At 37.6% G+C, this 20866-nt stretch overlaps 1 protein-coding gene across 1 annotated transcript; it reads right to left on the minus strand.

Moving 5' to 3' along the window:
* Positions 1 to 4131: 4131 nt before the first annotated feature.
* Positions 4132 to 20852, minus strand: vimr2 (vimentin-related 2). The gene is made up of 10 exons (XM_058797754.1): positions 20515 to 20852; positions 19005 to 19146; positions 18560 to 18718; positions 18287 to 18406; positions 15291 to 15386; positions 14610 to 14747; positions 12716 to 12850; positions 8055 to 8165; positions 7858 to 7982; positions 4132 to 5539 (listed from the first exon to the last, which is right to left on the minus strand). Exons 1-10 carry the CDS (start codon positions 20613 to 20615, stop codon positions 5497 to 5499), a joined length of 1170 nt encoding a protein of 389 aa, XP_058653737.1. The 5' UTR covers positions 20616 to 20852; the 3' UTR covers positions 4132 to 5496.
* Between the last annotated feature and the right edge of the window lie 14 nt (positions 20853 to 20866).

Here is a 20866-nt window from a genome sequence, read left to right on the forward strand (position 1 = left end):
ATCACTATAAGCTCCATATGTTGTTAAAGTTCCTTAGGAACATTAGCCTGCAGCTTTACTCTGATAAAAGGGGATATAATGCCTACCATAATCTCTTTAGTATACAAGATGTGTCCTATGTCTGGTAACATTATCTATTAAGAGTAGAGGGGTGCCAACTCATGCCAGCTTCAGCTGCCAAACTGAATACTAACACTCGAGTCAGTACAAACTACAACTATCTTCTGGTTACCTGCTCGACCTGTCAGCTCTGAGAGGAACCAGACCAGTATATGGAGTAAGATGAATGAGTAACTAGTGGAAAATCATTTCAGAGTCTGTTTAAGATCCAGCAGCAGTCGTACCTTCAGGCTAATGCTGTATCAAACTCAGTGAGACGAAAGAAAGGAAATGGCTTCGAAGGATTTAGTAAGAAGCATGCAAACCCATATTTAGGGATTCATACAACTCATATCCTGCTTTTCACTCCATATAAATACTAATAATTGCTGTGATGATAAAAGCAGATGCTACAAGAAAGTTTATTTTTAACATAACACAGAATGAGAATGTTTTATGTACACTGTATATGCATTTACTTTCATCATAGGACAAGGGATTGATGAGACTGGCTAGAACTGCATATGAAGCTAAAAGGATGACAACATTTTTAAGTATGACACAAAGCAGAGCATTATGGGTAAACATGCCTATGTACATGATGCATACTATATACTAAGCCTTGCTTATTGTGGTGTAAAGGCTGTTCACTAAGGATGGAAGACCACATCTTAGCTATAATGATAACGGCAATGAACGTCAGTCAATCAGAATCCAGAGCTTGAGCATTTAAAGGGATAGTTCACCACAAAATGAAAATTCTGTCATTAATTACTCACCCTCATGTCGTTCCAATCCCATAAGACTTGCGTTCATCTTCGGAACACAAATTAAGATATTTCTGATGAATTCCGAGAGCTGTCTGACCCTCCCATAGACAGCAAGGATCCTAACACGATCAAGGCTCAGAAACGTAGCAATGAGATCGTTAAAATAATCCATGTGACATCAGTGTTTCAACCGAAATGAAAATACTTTGTGCGCAACGAAAACAAAAATAACGACTTTATTCAACAATTAGTCTACTCCACACTCCAAACACCAGATGTTATGTGCCAATACGCTGTTTATGTTGTTTACACTTTGATCTGAACGTAAACAATGCATCCACATACATGCGTTGTTTACCTATGTGATACTCTCCAAAATGGCGCTATAGGGTTACGAGGAGGAGACGAATTGTTAAATGACAGAATTTTCATTTTTGGGTGAACTATCCCTTCAAAGTCACTGAGTGGAAAATCATTAACCTACGACATCCCAGTTAAATTCAAATGTTACAATAACTAAGAAAATATACAGTACACAGACTGTCATACCAAGGTTACTTCATGGATGATGAAATTCTTTGTCAAATGTGAACCAAAACAATATTTCGCACCTATGCAGAAGAATGAACATGAAAAAATAAAGACAACCTTGAGCTAGAATGATGTTGTTTGGTGTTCTCAGTGTTAGTATGTAGGCAGCTCCATCATCCTAGTAGAGAGGGTAAAAGATTGACGCCTTCTTTCTTCGGCTGGCAACATCTTGCCGATTCCCTGCAGCTGAGAGCGGCCTCTGTAATTTATTATTTGTTCGGTTCTTATTATGGAAATACTTTCTCAATTGACTCTCACTTTTGTATATTTTCACAGTCATTATTTTCTTTCTTTACTCTCTCCCCCCTCCCTCTCATTGTTTATTTGCTATAATAACATGCTTGGTCTCGTTTGTAGGCACCGCATACGTGAACCTTAAAAATGAGTTTTCTCTTTCAAAGGGACTGTGTTTATTTGTTCAGTCAGTCAGGTTGGGATAAAATGTCTAAGAGTGTCTATCAAGAGGTGATCGCTGGATTGAATCATACGTGTTGCTCTCTAGTGAACATTACCTTGAATTCCTAATCCAATTTTTCATGAATGAAACCGCATGTTCTGTTTGGCTCAAATATCATAAGGTATTGCCAATGACTACTTTATACAAGGTTGGATGTCCATTTTTCATGTGAACTTTCCCTGTACCATGTGTGGAAAGCTGTTTGCTCAGCAAATGACATTATTTGACTCTTTGGGTAAATCTCACAAAACCTTTGGTCTCATTTCACACCGAAATCAAAAGACAGACATTAATTTTAGTACCATTATGATTTTTTTTTTTTTTTCCATTGTGACATTATATATTTTTTTAAAACTTAAAATAAACAAAATTAGATGTCTTTATACTAAATTGTTTAAATATTTAATATTATATACAAATACATTCATCTATCTTTAATTAAATATGTATATACTATCACTGTAGTATGACTGTAAAAAATGCTATGATATTATATTTGCAGTAATGAGAATAATGGCAATCATCATTGAGAATATTGTGAATTACTACATAAAAAAAAAAAAGTCACAATAAATTAAAAAATAAATGCCTCAAAATGCTTCGTTATAATTCCTTATTCAAAATATAATTCCTTATTTTTAGTTATCTGACATGGGTGCGATTGACCCCATTATTCTCACTCTAAGCCTTATTATTAACGTCAGTGTATTCATGCATGCTTACACAAATGCTGGACGTGTGGGTAGCAATAACACTGTCCAACCAGACTCAGGTGTGTAAACTTTCATAAGCATTAGTATTAGTAAAGATTAAGAGCTGCCGTTTAATCTTTGTTATTCATAGATGTCTCTCCATCGATCTCTGCCTCCATTTTCACTTCTCATCAAGGCCATCAGGATTAAAAGGTCAGGGGTGTCACTGACCGCTGACCCAAACCTCAGCTTTGATGACTGACCCCTAATGCCAAGTTGTCAAGGTCTGAAAGCTAAAAGGAAGAGCGGCCTCTGACCTCTCAATGTCACTGCTGGTCTACAAGGGGTTAATAGCCCCTCAAACGTCCCATAAGGGTCCACTGGGTCAAAACGAGGGCTGAAACTCCCATACCAATACATCATGTCCAACCTTGCCATCATCAGCAAAATCATTCAGTTCTAGTTTTAATGAGAAGTTGTTTTTGTTCTAATCAGTTGTTTTCAATCTGGATACGTTTTTCAAACTGAGAAAATTGAAATTACGAAATTGTAAATGACTCACAAACCATCCCTACGAAATTAACAATGTAGCACAAATTGATTTAAAAATGCATTACCCGTGTTTAAGAAACGTTTTAACTGATCAAATTTAATTTGAGGTACATCAGCACGCAGTAAACAAATTAGCGAGTAATGAGAACACAATATTCATCACATTAGAGACAGCAACAAGCTGGAAAAAAGATGCAAAACAGAAAGAAAGACAATGAGCATTGAGTAAAAAAAATGCCCTGCCAAATATTCCCGCATGACCTTTTGCTCCCCGCTGCTGATGTCAGATCCTCCCCTCTTCCATTGTCAAACCTCAGGAAAGGCCAGAAGCAAACCAAAATCCCCACAGGCCAGCAGACCAGGCCCAGGGTCTCATACTTCATCACAAGCACCCAGAAGGCTTTGGGCTGGGTGAGTATTTAAAGAGGGGGAGGTTCAGGGTGATCTGGTGCCCTTGGGCAACAAGAATGACTAAGTACCTCAGCAGTGAAAATAAGGGCCCCAAAGACAGAGCGACTTCCTCTCCTGCTGCCCATGTTTCATATCCACCGAATTAAAGGAGTCAGTTTGGCTGCACAGGTCAGTTCAGCTGCACCGCAGGCCTTACGGATGGGCTTCAGTTCAACAGGAATTCACGGTTCCTGGATAATCTTATCTAATCCATTATTAGCTGCATTTTTCATCTTAAATGCACAGATAACAACAAGCCTCTGATGGGGTTAATAGCGCGGGGTGCTTACAAGTGAGGGTCAGTATGAATGAAGATTGAAGTGCTCGCTGGGTAAAACTCCACAGCGCTCCATTTCAAGACTTCAAAGGTGGTGAAACGATATGGCACTTGACTGACAGAAGGATGATTGTGGTCTCTTTCAAGTCCATGTCGGCACATAACACTCCCATAAAAGTGAAATGTACTGAACTTAAGAGTTCAGAAAGATGAGGAAAAAGACTGATTGATTTCAAAGGCAAATATTTATTTAAATGGTGTAAGTTGTTGCATCAAAGAGAGTCAGTATTTTCAATTTAAAACGAGCTGCAGTTGATAAAAGACAGGCAAAATGTCCAACAAGTCAATGAATTTTACATTGAAGACAATTTTTGTCTAACTAAGTGTCCGTCGGTAAGTTTATATCCAACTTTTTTTTTGGCATAATTTTGAATAGTCAAGCTACATTTTCTTTTCTGTCCATGTATACATGACATAAATACGTAATTGAATATCTGAAGGATTGAATACACTGGTAGTGCGGATATAAGGTGGATGAAATCAAGCAACAATTTCATTACCTATGTCTCATGAGTCCGAACAACAAAACCGTGCCGGTGCAATTTCAGTCAGACTAAAGCAGTAAAAAAAAAAAAGAGACAAATTATTTTTTTATTCCGACTGAAACTTTTAAAGTGCATGTAAATGCTCTAAAACAATGTTTGGACCGTACAGGAAAGGTTAAGATTCAACAGAGCACAAGGAAAGTTTGGGGTTGGTAAGATTTATTTTAATGTTATTAAAAGAAGTCTCTTACACTCACCAAGTCTGCATTTATTTGATAAAAAAAAAAAAAAAGGTAACTTTGTGAAATATTACAATTTAAAGTAACTTTTTTTTTTTTTCAGTATATTTAACAATGTAATTTATTCCTGTGTTCACAAAGCTGAATTTCTCATCAGCATCATTACTCCGGTCTTCAGCGTCACATGATCCTTCAGAAATCATTCTAATATGCTGATTTGATGCTCAAGAAACATTTCTTATTATTAATGTTGAAAAGAGTTGTGCTGCTTAATATTTTGGAAGAAAATTATGCATGAAAATTATTCTTTGATTAATAGAACGTTCAGCATTTATTTGAAACAGAAGTTTTTGGTAACATTATAAATGTCATTATCATCACTTTTGTTTAATGCATCCTTGCTGCATAAACTGTACTGTGTTTCTTAAAAAAAAAAGAAAATAAATCTTACTGACCCCAAACATTTCAACAGTAGGGTATGTATGTGTTTCAGTGACAGGGACTATGAAACTTCAAATAGAAGATTCCAGTGCTGAAAATCCCCCATCACTCTCAACACACTCCCACTGCTGCACAGATCCAGTGATTCTTGAAGACCCGAGGTTACCTGCCACTGACCCGTTATCAATGAGCTTGCACGAACTCCCTGAAGTTCATCTGTCAGTGAAGGTTTACATCTGCTCAGAAGGTTAAGTGTGTCTGACAGCTGTTTTCTTTACTTTCCTGATTTGTGAGACTCGCTGTTAAGGGTTGAATTGTATGTGGTTTTAGTGTTTCTTTGTGTTTGCTTCAGTCCAGAAGAAAGCATCACCTCTTCTTACATCTTACAGGCAGCTCAGTCTCTCCTCCTCTTCTTCAACCAAACCCCTGCAGAAGAAAAAGAAGAAAAAAACCCCCCTCAATCTCCTTTTATTTGACCCAAAGGTTAGCCTGAGGCATCTGATACTGAACACCCTAGAAAGAGCAATGTTAAATCTAAATTTCGTCTGCACAAGTGAAGAGTTAAGGGAACTATTACAAACCCAAACTCATTGTCACAGGGTTCAATGTAGCACAAAACGAAGGATAATCTTAAGCAACTGTTGGCTACACAGATGCTTGGATAAATGGTGTAGTCTATATAACATTTTAAACTAATAATGATGCTGAATGTGGCATCAGAGATACATATCGACAACTGGCATCTGGCAAAAACTACATTTGGGAGTTTTCACAAGCCAAATGGCAATGGAGATGGCAGCACAGTGCCATTAGGGGTTTGTGGAGCAGACAGCTCTCTAAAATCTGCAAGAACATACAAGCCAAGCCTTCATCTCTTATTCATCAAGGATGAGAAATCAGCAGTAATATGAAACTGTTATATTGAGAAAAATTAGTATATCTTATTGCAAGGGCCAGAAGGCATCAGCAGCCTGGCCTGTCGACTAATACAAAACAGTCTTTTTCTGTCCATTTTGATGAGCTATTGTTTGTAAACTGGTCACTTTATAATAAACCTCTAGGGGCAGGAAGCTCTGTTTTAGGGGCATTTCAAAGGATTAAGGTTACGTGGTGGATGCGTCATGCCACATACATCAGTGGAGATGGGGAGTGTTCCCAATCCGGTGATGCCATGAAAAAAAAACATGTTAAGGAAAGCAGGAAATGACTTCATGTTTCTGCAACTGTAAGGGGATGCGCTTCCTGTGACCCATCTTGGCCTCAGGAATAAGGGCATTATTCTTAGGTATGTCTTCATCATGCATTGTCACTCATTTACCCTGCAGTGCAATGACATGATTAAACACACATATGTGACCCTGGACCACAAAACCAGTCTTAAGTCACTGGGGTATATTTGTAGCAATAGCCAAAAATACATTGTATGGGTCAAAATTATAGATTTTTCTTTTATGCCAAAAATCATTAGGATATTAAGTAAAGATCATATTCCATGAAGATATTTTGTAAATTTACTACTGTAAATATATCAAAACGTCGTTTTTGATTAGTAATATGCATTGCTAAGAATTCATTTGGACAACTTTAAAGGTGATTTTCTCAATATTTGGATTTTTTTGCACCCTCAGATTCCAGATTTTCAAATAGTTGTATCTCGGCCAAATATTGTCAGATCCTAACAACCCATACATCAACGGAAAGCTTAGTTATTCAGCTTATTCACTCAATTTCGAAAAAAATTTACACTTAAGACTGGTTTTGTCATCCAGAGTCACATACACATATATACACATTTTAATATTTTAAAGAGAGATGGGTTATTTTATTTTTGATTTATATATTTATTTTGTCTTTGCTCTATCATTTTCATATTTACCATTTTCACAATGAAGCATATTAATCAAACTATACATTATTATATTCTATCAAGTATACATAGATCGTAACAATTTATTTTGTTGTGATGAGGAAATTCTAAAAAAAAAAAAAAAAAAGTTAAAACACCACATGATATTTTGATTTGTCTGTTTTACAGTCTACTGGGTAATACCTTGGTCTGATCACTTGTAACAGTAATAGCCATTTAATAATTACTTTTAATGGTAAAAGCACACCTCTCTGCAGCAAGCTGAATTATTTACACAACAATCCAAAAGTTTAGGGTCAGTATTTATTTTATTTTTTTTAAATATTAATATTTTTTAAAAAGTTAGAATAAAAGACATTATGATGTTACAAAAAGTTTCCATTTCAAATAAATGCTGCTCTTTAAACTTTTCTATCCATCAAAGAATCCTGAAAAAAATATCATGGTTTCCACAAAAATATTAGGCAGGACACTGTTTTCAACAATGATAACAATAAAAAAAATTTCTTGATCACCAAATCAGCCTATTAGAATGATTTCAGAAGGATCATGAGACGCCGAAGACTGGAGTAATAACTGCTAAAAATTTAGCTTCGCATTACAAGAATAAACTACATTTTAAATTGTATTAAGATAGAAAACGGCTATTTTAAATTGCTATATTATTTGACTCTTAGCTTTCACTTTTTACTATATTATTGATCAAATAAAAGAGCTTTGATGAGCATGAGACTTTTTACCAAAATATTTCAATATTTCACTGACCCTAAACTTTAGAACATTAGTGTATCATGTTAATGTATGAGCAATAATAATAATAATAGCAATGCTTGCCTTTACACAGCACTGCAGTAATGACTCTCATAACATGCATCACCTGTAAGCAGCAATCTCTATGTCTAGATTCATCTTCTGATTCAGCAGTTCTTCATAATCCCCACTCTGATCCTTCATCTGGAACTGAAGATCAGCCTCCTCCTCCTCCAGCTGACAAATGTAATTCTGAACATAGACAGCACAGTGGTGAGATACTGAGAACTGCTGCAGTAGAATATAAACAGTGAACGTGTGTACCTCCAGCTTCTCTATTTCCTCCAGATATTTGGCTTTCCTGGCTTCTATTTCAGCCTCCAACTCGTCTCCACGCTTCTCCAGCTCTGCCACCTCTTTCTGCAGCTCTGCAATCTAAAAATCACCCATATACAGCACCAGTAAAGATTTGGACACACCTGACTGAATGTATGTGTGTGATCTAAATACTTAATTATATATTGATGCATGCATTTTTATTTATTAAAAATGTATAAAATAAATAATGGATGAGACAAGATATTACACCAGAGCCAACAAGCATCCAGCATATATCGGGAGCTCCATCAACACCCTTTAAAAAGCACCCCATGAAGTTGGCCAGAGTGTGCAGAGCTATAATCTAAACAAAGGGTGGATAACTGAAAGCTAAAAAACAAGAAAGTTTTATTTGTTTAACTTTTTATCATCACTATATAATTTCCATAACTCCTTTTATATAATTTCATAGCTTTGATGACTTTACAATGAGAGAAATGGTAAATAATTCAATAAAAAAAAAAAAAATGAATGTGAGTGTCCAAACAAAGACTTTCACTGTGCATAAACATAAACTGATGCAGATCCACAATGTATGACAACACAGAGCTGAGCTTAACATAACATTATGTTTTAATGGCTCTTTTGGTCTTAAACTAGCAATTGTGGGAACATGTCTGAAAACAGTTGACGTTTCATGTTGCATATTCACCCATCAACAAACACAACGCAGAGACCTGTCAGCCACACCTCTGTGCACGAGCTGCCCTGCTGTGAGTAATTACTGTAATCAGGTAAGTTAAACAGTCAGCTGTCAGAGATGGATGGAGATTGCACGCTCTGTTTCTCTTTCAGGTAGATCATGGGAGGCTCCGAGCTCTGTTATTAACAAGCTGATGATATGTCAACCGATGAAAATGGTTGTTACTCTGGTCTGGGTTTCGAGTGAGAGTAAGGCGGTCTGGCCCTTCGCCCCCCCAACTAGAGAAAACTAGCCATGTCTCTGCTGTAATGTACAGCTAAACGAGACCTGATTTCACCACCAACAGTTTGTTTAGGCAAACTGTCTCAGAGAGCAACAAGATCACCAGTATCCATCCTTAATGGAAGGAGAGATAGGGCGACAAGTATATTAGGGATGTGTCCGAAACCAAAGACATCTGCCCGCTGACCAATGAGAAAACAATCATAGAGAGCATTTTAAGAAAATTGTGGGTCAGTGGCACAGCTCTCATTTTTGTCTTGATATATTAAAATTTACTTCAAACTACATTAAACATGTCATTTAAACATATAATGATTTGAATTCTGCTCTTCTATGATGAGTATTTTTTTATTTAAATTAGAATTCATTATGATAATTTTCTGGGGCATGGAATAAAAACCCCCAGATATTATAGCCTCATTACAAATGTGCCAAGGTCAACACATCTCTTAAAACAGTGGTTCTCAATTCCAGTCCTCGCATACCACCGCTCTGCATGTTTTGCATGTCTCTCGTTTAACACACCTGATTCAGATAACCAGCTCATTAGAAGAGAGCTCCATGCATGAACTGTGTTCCGATTGACATGCTCCCTACACAGTGTTCTTTGCTCCTTACTCCCTGAGTAGGAACAACTTTGAATGAAACATATACGCTCCCTTCGAACTGGAATCATGGCGGAATACCCTGTGATGTCCACTTCGCAGGGCACTTACGGTCGAATAGAACAAGCGTCTGAAGTGATAAGAGATGCATACAAAATGTGCAGAGCGGTGGTACGCGAGGACTGGAATTGAGAACCACTGTTTGATGTGTTGACCTTGGCGCATTTGTAATGAGGCTATAATATCTGGGGGGTTTTATTCCATGCCCCAGAAAATTATCATAATAAATTCTAAATTAAATAAAAAAAATACTCATGTCTTAAAATATCAGTTAATTTGACAACAAGGCAAGGTTAGCTCAGGTTGTAAAATGGCATGTGGTCCAACCCTCCAAAAACCTACTATTTATGAATTAATAATTCATGAGATTTGTAAAAGGTTAAAATAAAATAATGCATTTTTACTTTTCAAAAAAATACACTGAAAATATTTTTTGAAAACACTCACTTCAAGGTGTATGGAAAAGTTGTAATTTTTACTTACCATTTTTTTTAAGTATTTATTTTATTAATATAAGTTTTTCAAATCCATATGAAACTAATACATACATAGAGCACACGTTTTTTTTTTTTTTGTGATTTACTGTTTTCAACATAAAATTATCCTTAATAAGGTAAAGAACATTTTGTGAAAATGTCACCTTGATATCTTTAATATTGACTGAGTGAGACCATATCAAAGATTGAAATCATAGTGAAATTAATGGTTGAAATCAAACTTTGATGCTTATCTCATAATTAGATTTTGAAACTAGCCTGGAGAAGGTCACATATTTGCCTTTTCTTTTTCCTGGACACTCTTATTTCTCACTGACCCTTCAAATAGGCTTCTAAGACAACACGCATGAATTCAAGTGAGTTTCATAAATACTGAATATTTCTTGACTACAATACACATTTTCCAGCAGAAATGGGATCATCGGCTTCAGAAGTCATTATACTTTCCGCCAACCACTGAAATGCACAGAAGGAATTGGATATCATATAGAAGACATCTATGCTGCTTTCAAAAACTGACCAGTTGAAGGGATTTTAGTAGACAGGATGTTATATAAACACTGGATTCAGACATGCCTCCAAGGTAGGAAGGCTTCCTGCAAAGGTTTCTGACACAAGCTAAGAAACACAACAGATAAGAGAGAAATGAAGAGAGAAAATACAGAGAGAATGTAGTATGAGAGGAGGAAGCAGGACTGTCCATCACTGATCAGTGAACAGGATCCTGTGTTATGAGAGTGAGCAGTGTGCATGAAGACGGTCGGTTTATTTTAAGAGAGGGGCAACGACCACAACCACAATAATTAGAACCAAACCGCCCTGTTTGTTATCTCAAATGTAAAGGTGTCAGTTGTGGCTGACCAACGATTTTCTTGCTCTTCAAAATGTAAACTAAACCAGAGAACAGCTCCTAATCATTTCAAACATAAATCCTGAATGATTTCCCTTTTGTCACTTTTTCTTCCCTGCCTCTTTTTTTTTTTTTTTCAACAAAGTTTCTCTTCCTGTCGGTGAGGGAGGCTGACAGGTGAGATTTTATTACTACGGCTCAGTGCGATTTGCTGTCTCCCGAGGCACTGCAGGAATGTGTGAAGTTTATGAAGTTTATGATTGGGGGAGAGAGTGCGGCAGCAGACTGTGAAATGTATTGTTCATAATGGAAGACAGTGAGCGAGATAAACACTGTTAGAGACTATACACTCCTCACAAGCTCCTGGTCCTATCTCTCAGAATAAACACTCCGGGCAGCAGGAGTTCTCTTACTTTATTCCTCAGCTGTCAGTCTGACTGAGGACGCTGCATTGTGAAACACCATCCCCCACAAAAACGCCTCAGCTTTTGCCCGCTCTCCTAAACGCTGATTTTCAGCATTAGGGCTGACACGGGAACTCAAATCTGATGCTGAGCTGTTGAGGTGGTGGGTGTTCAGGTCAATCATTTGAGTTAAGCAGTGGCCATGTACACACCGCACAGGTTTGAGAGTCACAACCACATTTTAATGCCAAATCCCTTCCTTGTTCTGTGGCCACAGAGATTACAAGAGCACAAAACAGCAAGACAAATATGGACAAGTACCTCTATCCCTCAAAGGCTCGTTTTTGTTTGCACAATAACAGACTCACTAGGGAGTCTGTCTCCTAAAATTAAACATTTAAGAGCCAAATGACTTTATTTTACAAATTACAGAATAGTTAAAATGGTTTCAGTGCAAACCACTTCAATGCAACTCAATCCTGACTGTTTTTGTGACATAAATGTTTCTGCTTTTTACAAATATTTCTACCTGTTTGTATAAAATATATAAATTAAATTACAATCAAATTATAAAAAAATAATTTATATTTAATCTCTAGAAAAGTGCAACACTCATTCTACAAATATAAATCTAACATTATTTCTTCAAAAACAGTGACATTTCAGCCTACTTGTCTGATGAAGACAAAACTATTTTTGTTGTTTTTTTTTTAACTGTGATTAAAATACTGTTCATTACAACAAATAAGTTCCCAGTTCGCTTAGAATCATGAATAATAATGACAATTTTGTGAGCTCAGTAACAGTTCTGGGCTGCATTTCCCAAAAGCATTGTAAGCTTAAGAACATCGTAGACCCTTTGAAACCAATGGAGCTATGATCAACTTAGGCTTACGAAGCTTTTGGGAAATGCAGCTCTGATCGATTCACTAAGTGAGTCTGATTCAATCTGCTAACTCATATGCAAGTTGAAGACCATTCTGTACTGGTTCATACGAATCATTTGTTGATAAATCAGACGGTGTTCATTATTTCATGGAGGAAACAGTTGTGTGCACTCTAATGAGATATCATCTACAAAACTTAGTTTTAGTTTAGGCAGATTGCCACCAAAGTTGACTAAAATTGAAATTATTGTCCAAGGGTTTTGTTTTTTGTCTAATTTGTGACCATTTTGGTGGCAGTCTGGAGCCCTGGAGAGTCTTTTGATGGTTCAAAGCTGTGTCGCTGAAGCAGAAGTGTGTCGTTGAGGGTAAACTCACTCACCAAGTTCTTGAGGACATTCACGTCAGTCTCTTTGGAGATGTCCTTCACTTTCCCTCCTGTCAACTCAGCCAGCTGCTCCTCCTTCTCCTTTCCTGCGGCATCGATGGCGGCAGCACTCGAGGCTCTGAACTCAAACTGAAAAGCAGGAAAGGTTCACAGCTTTAAGTTTTTTCCATCTCTGAAGAAGAGTTACCACCCATTAAGTTCTGCAGACTGCAGGCAGTGAAGATGAATCACTGATTATTCCCAGAAGAAAGAAGAGCAAATGAAGGCCCATCAGGTGAGCAGGTGCAACCAGTCAAAAATCAGCCTCCAATTACTGTTCCCCCCAAATCCCAATCAATATCAATTGTGAGCGAAACAATTGGACTTTGTGCGGCGCTAATGAAACAAAGCAGTTTTTGGTTCTGAGACCACCTGAGAGAGAGAGCAATGAATAGAAAAGCAGAGCAAATGAAAATAGAGAAGGGTGGTAAAGGATGTGTTTGTGCAAGCGTGAGCTGGTTTTTGTGCATGTACAACTTTTGGCACAAGAGCAGGAGTTGTTCTTGGACTGCTTATCTTACACCCACACACAAACACACACTAGAACTCTCTAATAGCCTATAGAGGCTCTCCAGTGTCTTCTTATAGTGGTGCTGTCTTCTCCTCTCCAGACTCATTCTGCATAGAAGCCTGGGAAGAGCTCCAGAGCTCTGATTACTGCCGTGACCCTGGTCGAGAGCAGCCACTCTTGGGGCAAATGGGGTTAAAGGGCACTGATGCTGTAGGATGACCTTTAGAGAGCCCTCACTCCTCAAACAACACAGAGGGGACAATAGTGCTCTGTGCTAGATGTGGACAGAGTTCTCTGTCAAACAAAACTGTGCCCTGAATTAAAGTATGAAAGAGGAAGGAAAAAACAAGCATACCAGCTACACTGAGATGTGTTAAGAGGTTAGTTCACCCAACAGGATGATTCTGTCATCATTTGCAAGGCATATGGGGCTTTTTGCAGTGCTTGATAGTGTCCATCCCCATTCACTTTTGTAATATGAAAAAGAGCAGCATGAGAATTGCGCTACATTTCTTCCTTTCTTTGTCATGGAATAAAGCACTTTTTTTGGTGAACCAATCCTTTAAAAGGAATGTTTCAAGTTTATAAAAATTCAACTGACAGAATGTGAAAATGTTGATTACCAAAGAAAATAATCATTAAATAACTGACAGAATAAAACAAAATAATACTCTCACTGCAAAAATTATAAACACAATATAAATATTATTTATTTAGACATCTTTACAGCTCAAATAATATATTTTTAAACTAATTACTTCATTTAAGTGCTTTAAAAAATAATTAAGTTCACATTTAGGCCTGGTTTTGTTTACTTTTAACAGCCTTACTCGAACTCTTAAGTTTTTATATGTCTCTTTGAAAGAAGTCAAGGCAGCATTTATTTGATCAAAAGTAAAAAATTACAGTACAAAATTGTTAAACATTATTGCATCTTTAAATATTTTAAAATGTAATTTGTTGTGATGGCAACTCCAGCAGCCATTACTCCAGTATTCAGTGCCACATGATCTTTCATAAATCTTTCTAATAATGCTGATTTGGTGACACCTTTCGTATTATTATCGTTGAAAACAGTTGTGCTGCTTAATATTTTTGTGGAAACCACAACATTTTTTTTTTCATGATTCTTTGATTAATTAAACATTCAAAGGAACAGCATTCATTTATTAACATTCTCACTGTCTTTACTGTCACTTTTAATTAATAAAGTGCATCCTTGCTGAATAAATGTATTAAAAAAAACAGCAGTGTATTTGCTAGAAAAGCTGTCAATTTAGCTTGTCCTCACAGTGTCAATAGTCATTAACAGAGTCTATGTCTCTATGTGTAATTCACCTTGAGGCTCTCAACTAGTGTGCCATAATACTCCTTGATGCCCATGATGGCTGGAGTGATATCAAAGGAGGGGAACTGCAGGGATACAGTAGGAGAACCTTCATCCGGAGTCCTGGGCTCACACAATTTCTCCAGCCTCTGTGGACAAAACAACATTATGACTTTCGGTTTCTCCTCAGGTAACAATATCTGCCCATGCGAGAAAGGGCAGCCGTTCATTAATCTGAGCCTGATGAAGTGTTCATGAAAAGGAGATTGAGTCCAAGTCTCAGCTTGTTCTCCTCAACATGAATAATGAGAGAGCGGCAGATGTATCAAGATAATAATAGCAGTTAATAAAACAAGAAGAACTTCTGTTTTCATTTCATACGCCTGAACTGTGAGTTATGCCGCACGTCCCAGAGGGAGGTCAACGGATATTTCTGTTTCCAGCACTTGAGTACCAGCAGACTCCCCATATACTATATTTTTTCATTCTATGTTTTGAGGGACCATGTTTCCTGTCAGTCTCCATTCCGCAAAACCTGTTCCCCTTACAATCAGAGGAGACGCTTTAAATGGCGAAACCCCCAGAAGACCATTCCAAGAATTCAGAGGTCTAAGGTAAAGTTGCCTTTCCTGATCACAACTAAGAAGTAACAAGAAGAAGTGTTATTGACGCAATATTCTACATGGCCTTACCGTCTCATGCTGCCTCTCCATGGCAGCCAGCTGCTCCTCATAGATGGCCACTTGCTCTCGAAGGGCCAGGCAGTCAGTGGTAATTGCATCCACCTCCTGAGCGGGGCAACGGAAAGAGAGGTCAATTCAAACACCAAGCACTTACCCTCAACATCTTCTATCGTGAGCATCATCAGTGCCACCAGGTTTTGCCACAGCAAAGACTGCAATGCAGGAAAGAAGAGATCCACATACGCAGCCCGACATCCAACGTTCAGACAAAGCTGTGCTTTATTCGTCTCATCTGGGTATCTTAAATGCCTGATTAATTGGCGATGAATTCAATTACTCAGAATAAAAGCATTTGCATGTGAATGCTGCAGTGTGACGGTGGGTCTGGGCGGCAGAGGAAGCGCATTGCACACACGCTTCCCTGGAGCCCAGAATTGGCACAGTGGTCGCTGTTCCCGTTATCTCAGCGTGAACACAAGCCCAGTACTGGAGAGAGTCTAGACAGCGTTTCGATGCTGATTTGCTTCCTCTATTCCACATCGCCGAAGGGCTAAACTTCACTATGGTGGATGCATTCCATCTAGATGCTTAAAATTATGCTTTCTCATGCCATTTTCTTTTCATTTAATGATTATCATCGCTTAAAATGCCAGTTAATACCAGATTAGTGAATTCAAACTAGTGAAGATACAAAAATGCATGCTTATGTCCAGGGGCGTCATGCACTCATGATTTTTGAGGGGCACGTGGGGGGGTCATGCGACACACAACAGCCCCATGATAGCACTGTATAACTGATGTAGGCTTATGTTTTATTCATCTTTTTCCTTTTTATTCAAAATATTTCCAAACGTGTTAACTATATTAGGAAATATCCAGATTCTCAAATATGTGTAAGTAGATGCGTTTTGCACCTTCATAGATTGTTATTTGATCAATAAATGGTGATGGACAAAGTAGACTAATAGTGTAATCTATTAACTACACATAAAACCCCGACTTTTTACTTAAGTACCAGATATGGGTGTCATATGCCATAAACACGACTGACTTTGTATTTAATGTGAATTTAATAACAATAGGCCCTATTGTAAGTTACTAATTATAACACTTCTATTTTACAGAGAGTAGGCTAAAGAACATTACATTATCAAATAAGATCAGAGTTCAGGTACTCTCAAAAACTCCATTAAAATCACTGAAGCTGTTTACACTGTGAAATGAATATCTTACTTATATTCGTAAGCGATCAAGTGAACAAAACACAGAGTTTCAGTGATGATTCATCTGAACATCTCTGATTGGCCATTGCATTTATAAGCTCAACAGAATCGTGTGTGATTGGTTATAATGCAGCGCTGTACAAACGTGTCTGTCTCTGGCTCAGGGGCAGTGCCAGCCAAAGCGCGAATGCAAATTTGAATTTAGCAGCTGATGCTCTGCCACACTGAATGATCTTATCACACCAGTGTGATTGTATCACATATAAAAAAATATTATTTGGCATTTATTTTGTCTTTTGGAAGCTGCATTCAAAATCCACTTGGCTCAGAAATCTGAGGGGGCACGTGCCCCCTCACTTTGAATGGGCATGACGCCTCTGCTTATGTCTCTAAAGTACATTTATACAGCTGCAACCCCACTTCTATATTATCCTAGTGACTACCTCTTCGGCTCTCTTCCCGTTTTATTCTTTCCCTCCAACCCTCCTTTCTCCTCTCAGCCCAGCCGGAGAGCTAAGCCCTGCTCTGTTGCATCTAGGAGATATGAGAGGCTGAATGAGTGAATTATTAGGCACGGTGAAAGCTTTCCCACATCTGCTCTTTTACTGGAGATGTGCTCTGACATCTGTGGGGTGACGGAGTGGTTTCTGCAGAAAGCAGCTCGGGTTTCAGAGTGGCCGCTGGCCGGGAGTCAGCAGGGCCTGTAATCAGGACTCTCCAGAGCGGTTCTGGGAGCAGCAGCTGTGCTGTGCCACTCTAGGGACTTTCACACACCTCCACTGGAGTCAGAACACCCCACCCCACCCACAACACAGGCTAACACTGCCATCTAGTGGTGGGGAAAGTGTAGAACTTCGCAAAAGTTTTTTTAAAAGCCTGTATCCTGGTGTGTTAATGCATAGATTTGAATCTGGTGGGAAGGTGTGGCATTATGAATAAGGTTACAGCAGTAAGTGTTACTGCCCTGCAAGCCACACTTAATGTATAAATTTGATTGCATTTGACATTAAAATATCAAACCAGGTATGTGACATTTATTTTAAACTTGAGAAACTCTTTTTATATAATAAAACACCTGATAAACTTTCATAATTAAGACAAAATGTATGTGGGTATTTTGATTGGATCAGTGTTGTTATTGTTAACTTAAACCAAAACTATTCAAAACCATTTTTAGTAACTGAACTAAAATAAAACAAAACATTAAATAAAAAGCTTAAATAAAAAATAACAAAAGTACTCAAATTACAAAAACTGGGATAAAAAAAAAAAAAAGTTAAAAGGTAAATAGAAATATTAAAAAAATGACAAAAGCTCTACAAAATAACTAAAACTTAAACTAAAATAAAAACTTAACCTAATAATAATGGTAATAATAATAATAGAATCAGTAAATAAAATAAAACAGTACTGGATATGTTGTGTTTGTCAAACTTGTCCATAGTTAATGTGTCCATAGAGCAAAATATACCAGCAATATACTACATATTTACTTTAGTCTAGTGATTTATTCTGTGTTAAATGGGGAACTGACAGATCCACTAAAAATGATCTTGGAGCATTTGCTCTAAAAATAATAGCAAAAATAACAAGAAAAGTGAAAGTAAAAATGTTAGTTCTGAGAAAAGGCCATGTATCATTTCTTCAAAGAGTTGGTTTGATATTATAATATATCAAAAGCAGTGAAATTCAACTTTAAATGTGGCGAAAGTGTCCAAATACTTTTTGGGGCCTTTATATACACCACATATCAAATAACATCTGCAGTATTCATGGCATTACCACAGAAACATCTTCTCGCTCTTGCTGGATGAGTCTCTTGTGCTCAACCACCTGATCATATTTCATCTGCAGACGCCGCAGCTCACCCTTCAGCTCCTCCGTGTTGCATAAAATCTCCTCCTAAGGGAAACGATAGGCCAGCAGCAATGAAAGAACCAAGTGTTAAAGAAACTATGACATTTGAGGAGAAAACACACACGACTTATCAATTTAATTTCATCAAGTGAGGCATAAATATCCAGCACCATGCAGGCCGGAGTTTCTGAGAGGTACCTTCTCTTTCTGTAGCCTCTCTATCACAGCCTCCAGACTGTAGTCCACAGGACCGCTGATGCTGACGGTGGTGGTGGACATCTGCTCTGACCCCAGCCTCTCCTCCAGCTCAATAATCTCAGCCTCCAAAGATTCATTCTCCTCTTCTAGACACCGAACCTACAATCAGTCACAAAAGTAGAGGACATGTAACGTATAAGAGCAATTTGAGAGCTGTTGTATCATATTATACCACGCAGTAGAGGACACTGTGACTGCAGCATCTTCATGGCCTTAATATGATTTTCCTCACACCCTCAGGCAAATGACTGACCCCATTAAACATCATGGAAATATGATAATTGGGCCACACACAGGGAACCCATTAGATTCAGCATGAGCACAGCTGGTTATTACCCAGCAGAACCTTGGGTGTGTATGATGTGAAAATATTCATATGGCTCACCACGTCGATAAGGCCGGCCAGGCGATCGTTGAGGGCAGCAATGACAGAGCGTTCATAGACAAATCGTGCCACACCCTCCTTGTTTAGGGCACGAGCTGCAGCAAAATCCAGCTCGGGACATTCACGCACTGAAACTCCACCCCTGTCAAACACACTGAAAGCTTTCCGATGTCTGCAATGGCTTGTTTATTTTCTATGCAAGCATAAGCAAACAATACTAAAGGAAAAGAGGAAATACTGAAGCAAAAAAGAGCTTAACTAATAACATGTTTATGTAGTTTATTTAGAATTCAAAGTAAGAAGAAAGAGTGAAGTCACTGTTTACATGATTCAGTTTAGGATTTTGGATGGATGTGCATTCCTGGTTGCCAGTATAAAAAAATTAAAATAAAGAGTATAAGAAACAACGATTTTCCTCCCGTAGTTTTATAAGATAACATTTTTTCAAGAGCCATTTGAGTCCCCCAGTGTCATGATCTAATTATTCTGGTACAATCAGTAGGTAAATATCATATCCAAACAAGTCAATCTTAAACATGTTTTTTTTTTTTATTTTTTTTTTTTATTTATTTATTCCTATGTAGTTTACAATGCATACACTACCATTCAAATGTTTAGAGTACTAGTTTTTGAAGAATCATGGAACAGTGAAGACTGTAGTAATGACTGCTGAAAATACAGCTTTGCCATCACAGAAATAAATTACAATTTAAAATATTAAAACAGAAAACAGTAACTTTACATTGTAATATTTCACAATATTGCCGTTTTTTATTATTAAATAAATGCAGCATTGGTGAATGTAAGATACCTTTTTAAAACATTTAAAAACTGTATTAACCCATAACTTTTACGCATGTGACCCTGGACCACAAAACCAGTCATAAGTTGCACGGGTATATTTGTAGCAATAGCCAGAAATACATTGTATAGGTCAAAATTATCTATTTTTTCTTTCATGCCAAAATCATTAGAATATTAAGTAAAGATCATGTTCCATGAAGATATTTTGTCAGTTTCCTACCATAAATATCAAAACTTAATTTTTGATTAGTAATATGCATTGCTAAGAACTTCATTTGGACAACTTTAAAAGGCAATTTTCTCAATATCTTTTTTTTTTTTTTTTGCACCCTCAGATTCCAGATTTTCAAATAGTTGCATCTCAGCCAAATATTGTCCGATCCTAACAAACCATACATCAATGGAAATAATTTTAAAAATTTACCCTTATGACTGGTTTTGTGGTCCAGGGTCACATATAATAATAACAACAACAACAACAACATCAACAACTTCTACTCTTGGTTTGAGGTGTGAACCATAAATTAATTCTCTGAGAATCATAGCAAAACATTTTGAATGAAGATGAAGTCCTGCTCTAACTGTGAGTTTATATGGAGGAATGCTCTGAAATGCCAAAATAGCAATTCTATGCTGATTACGATATGTTCATAATCTAGGGTTTAAAACATCACGTGTGTAAGCTTTCAAATCTATAAGCACTGACCTGGCAGTGAAGCTGGCCTGGACTCCACAGCGTCCTGCAGCCTGGCTCCACCGCTCCTCCTCAAACAGCTTACGGTAGGAAGACACTCTCAGCAGGGCCATGACAGCAGCAGGAAAGCAAGAAAAGATGACAATCGCACAAACCGGGGGTCTTTATAGATGCCGGTGCTGAGAATGTCACAAGCACTTGTGGGATCTCTCACTGAACACAAGATGGACTAACTAGAGGAACAGCGTCAGAAAATAAACCTTTCACATGAAGCAGAAACAATTTAGAGATTGGAGGCCACTCCTTCAGAAAGCAGTTATACTGGGACAATGACAGTTCAGCTTTGAAGAGCTTTCACTAGTAT

Source organism: Onychostoma macrolepis, chromosome 14, assembly GCF_012432095.1.
Source record: "Onychostoma macrolepis isolate SWU-2019 chromosome 14, ASM1243209v1, whole genome shotgun sequence".
Classification (NCBI taxonomy): domain Eukaryota; kingdom Metazoa; phylum Chordata; class Actinopteri; order Cypriniformes; family Cyprinidae; genus Onychostoma; species Onychostoma macrolepis.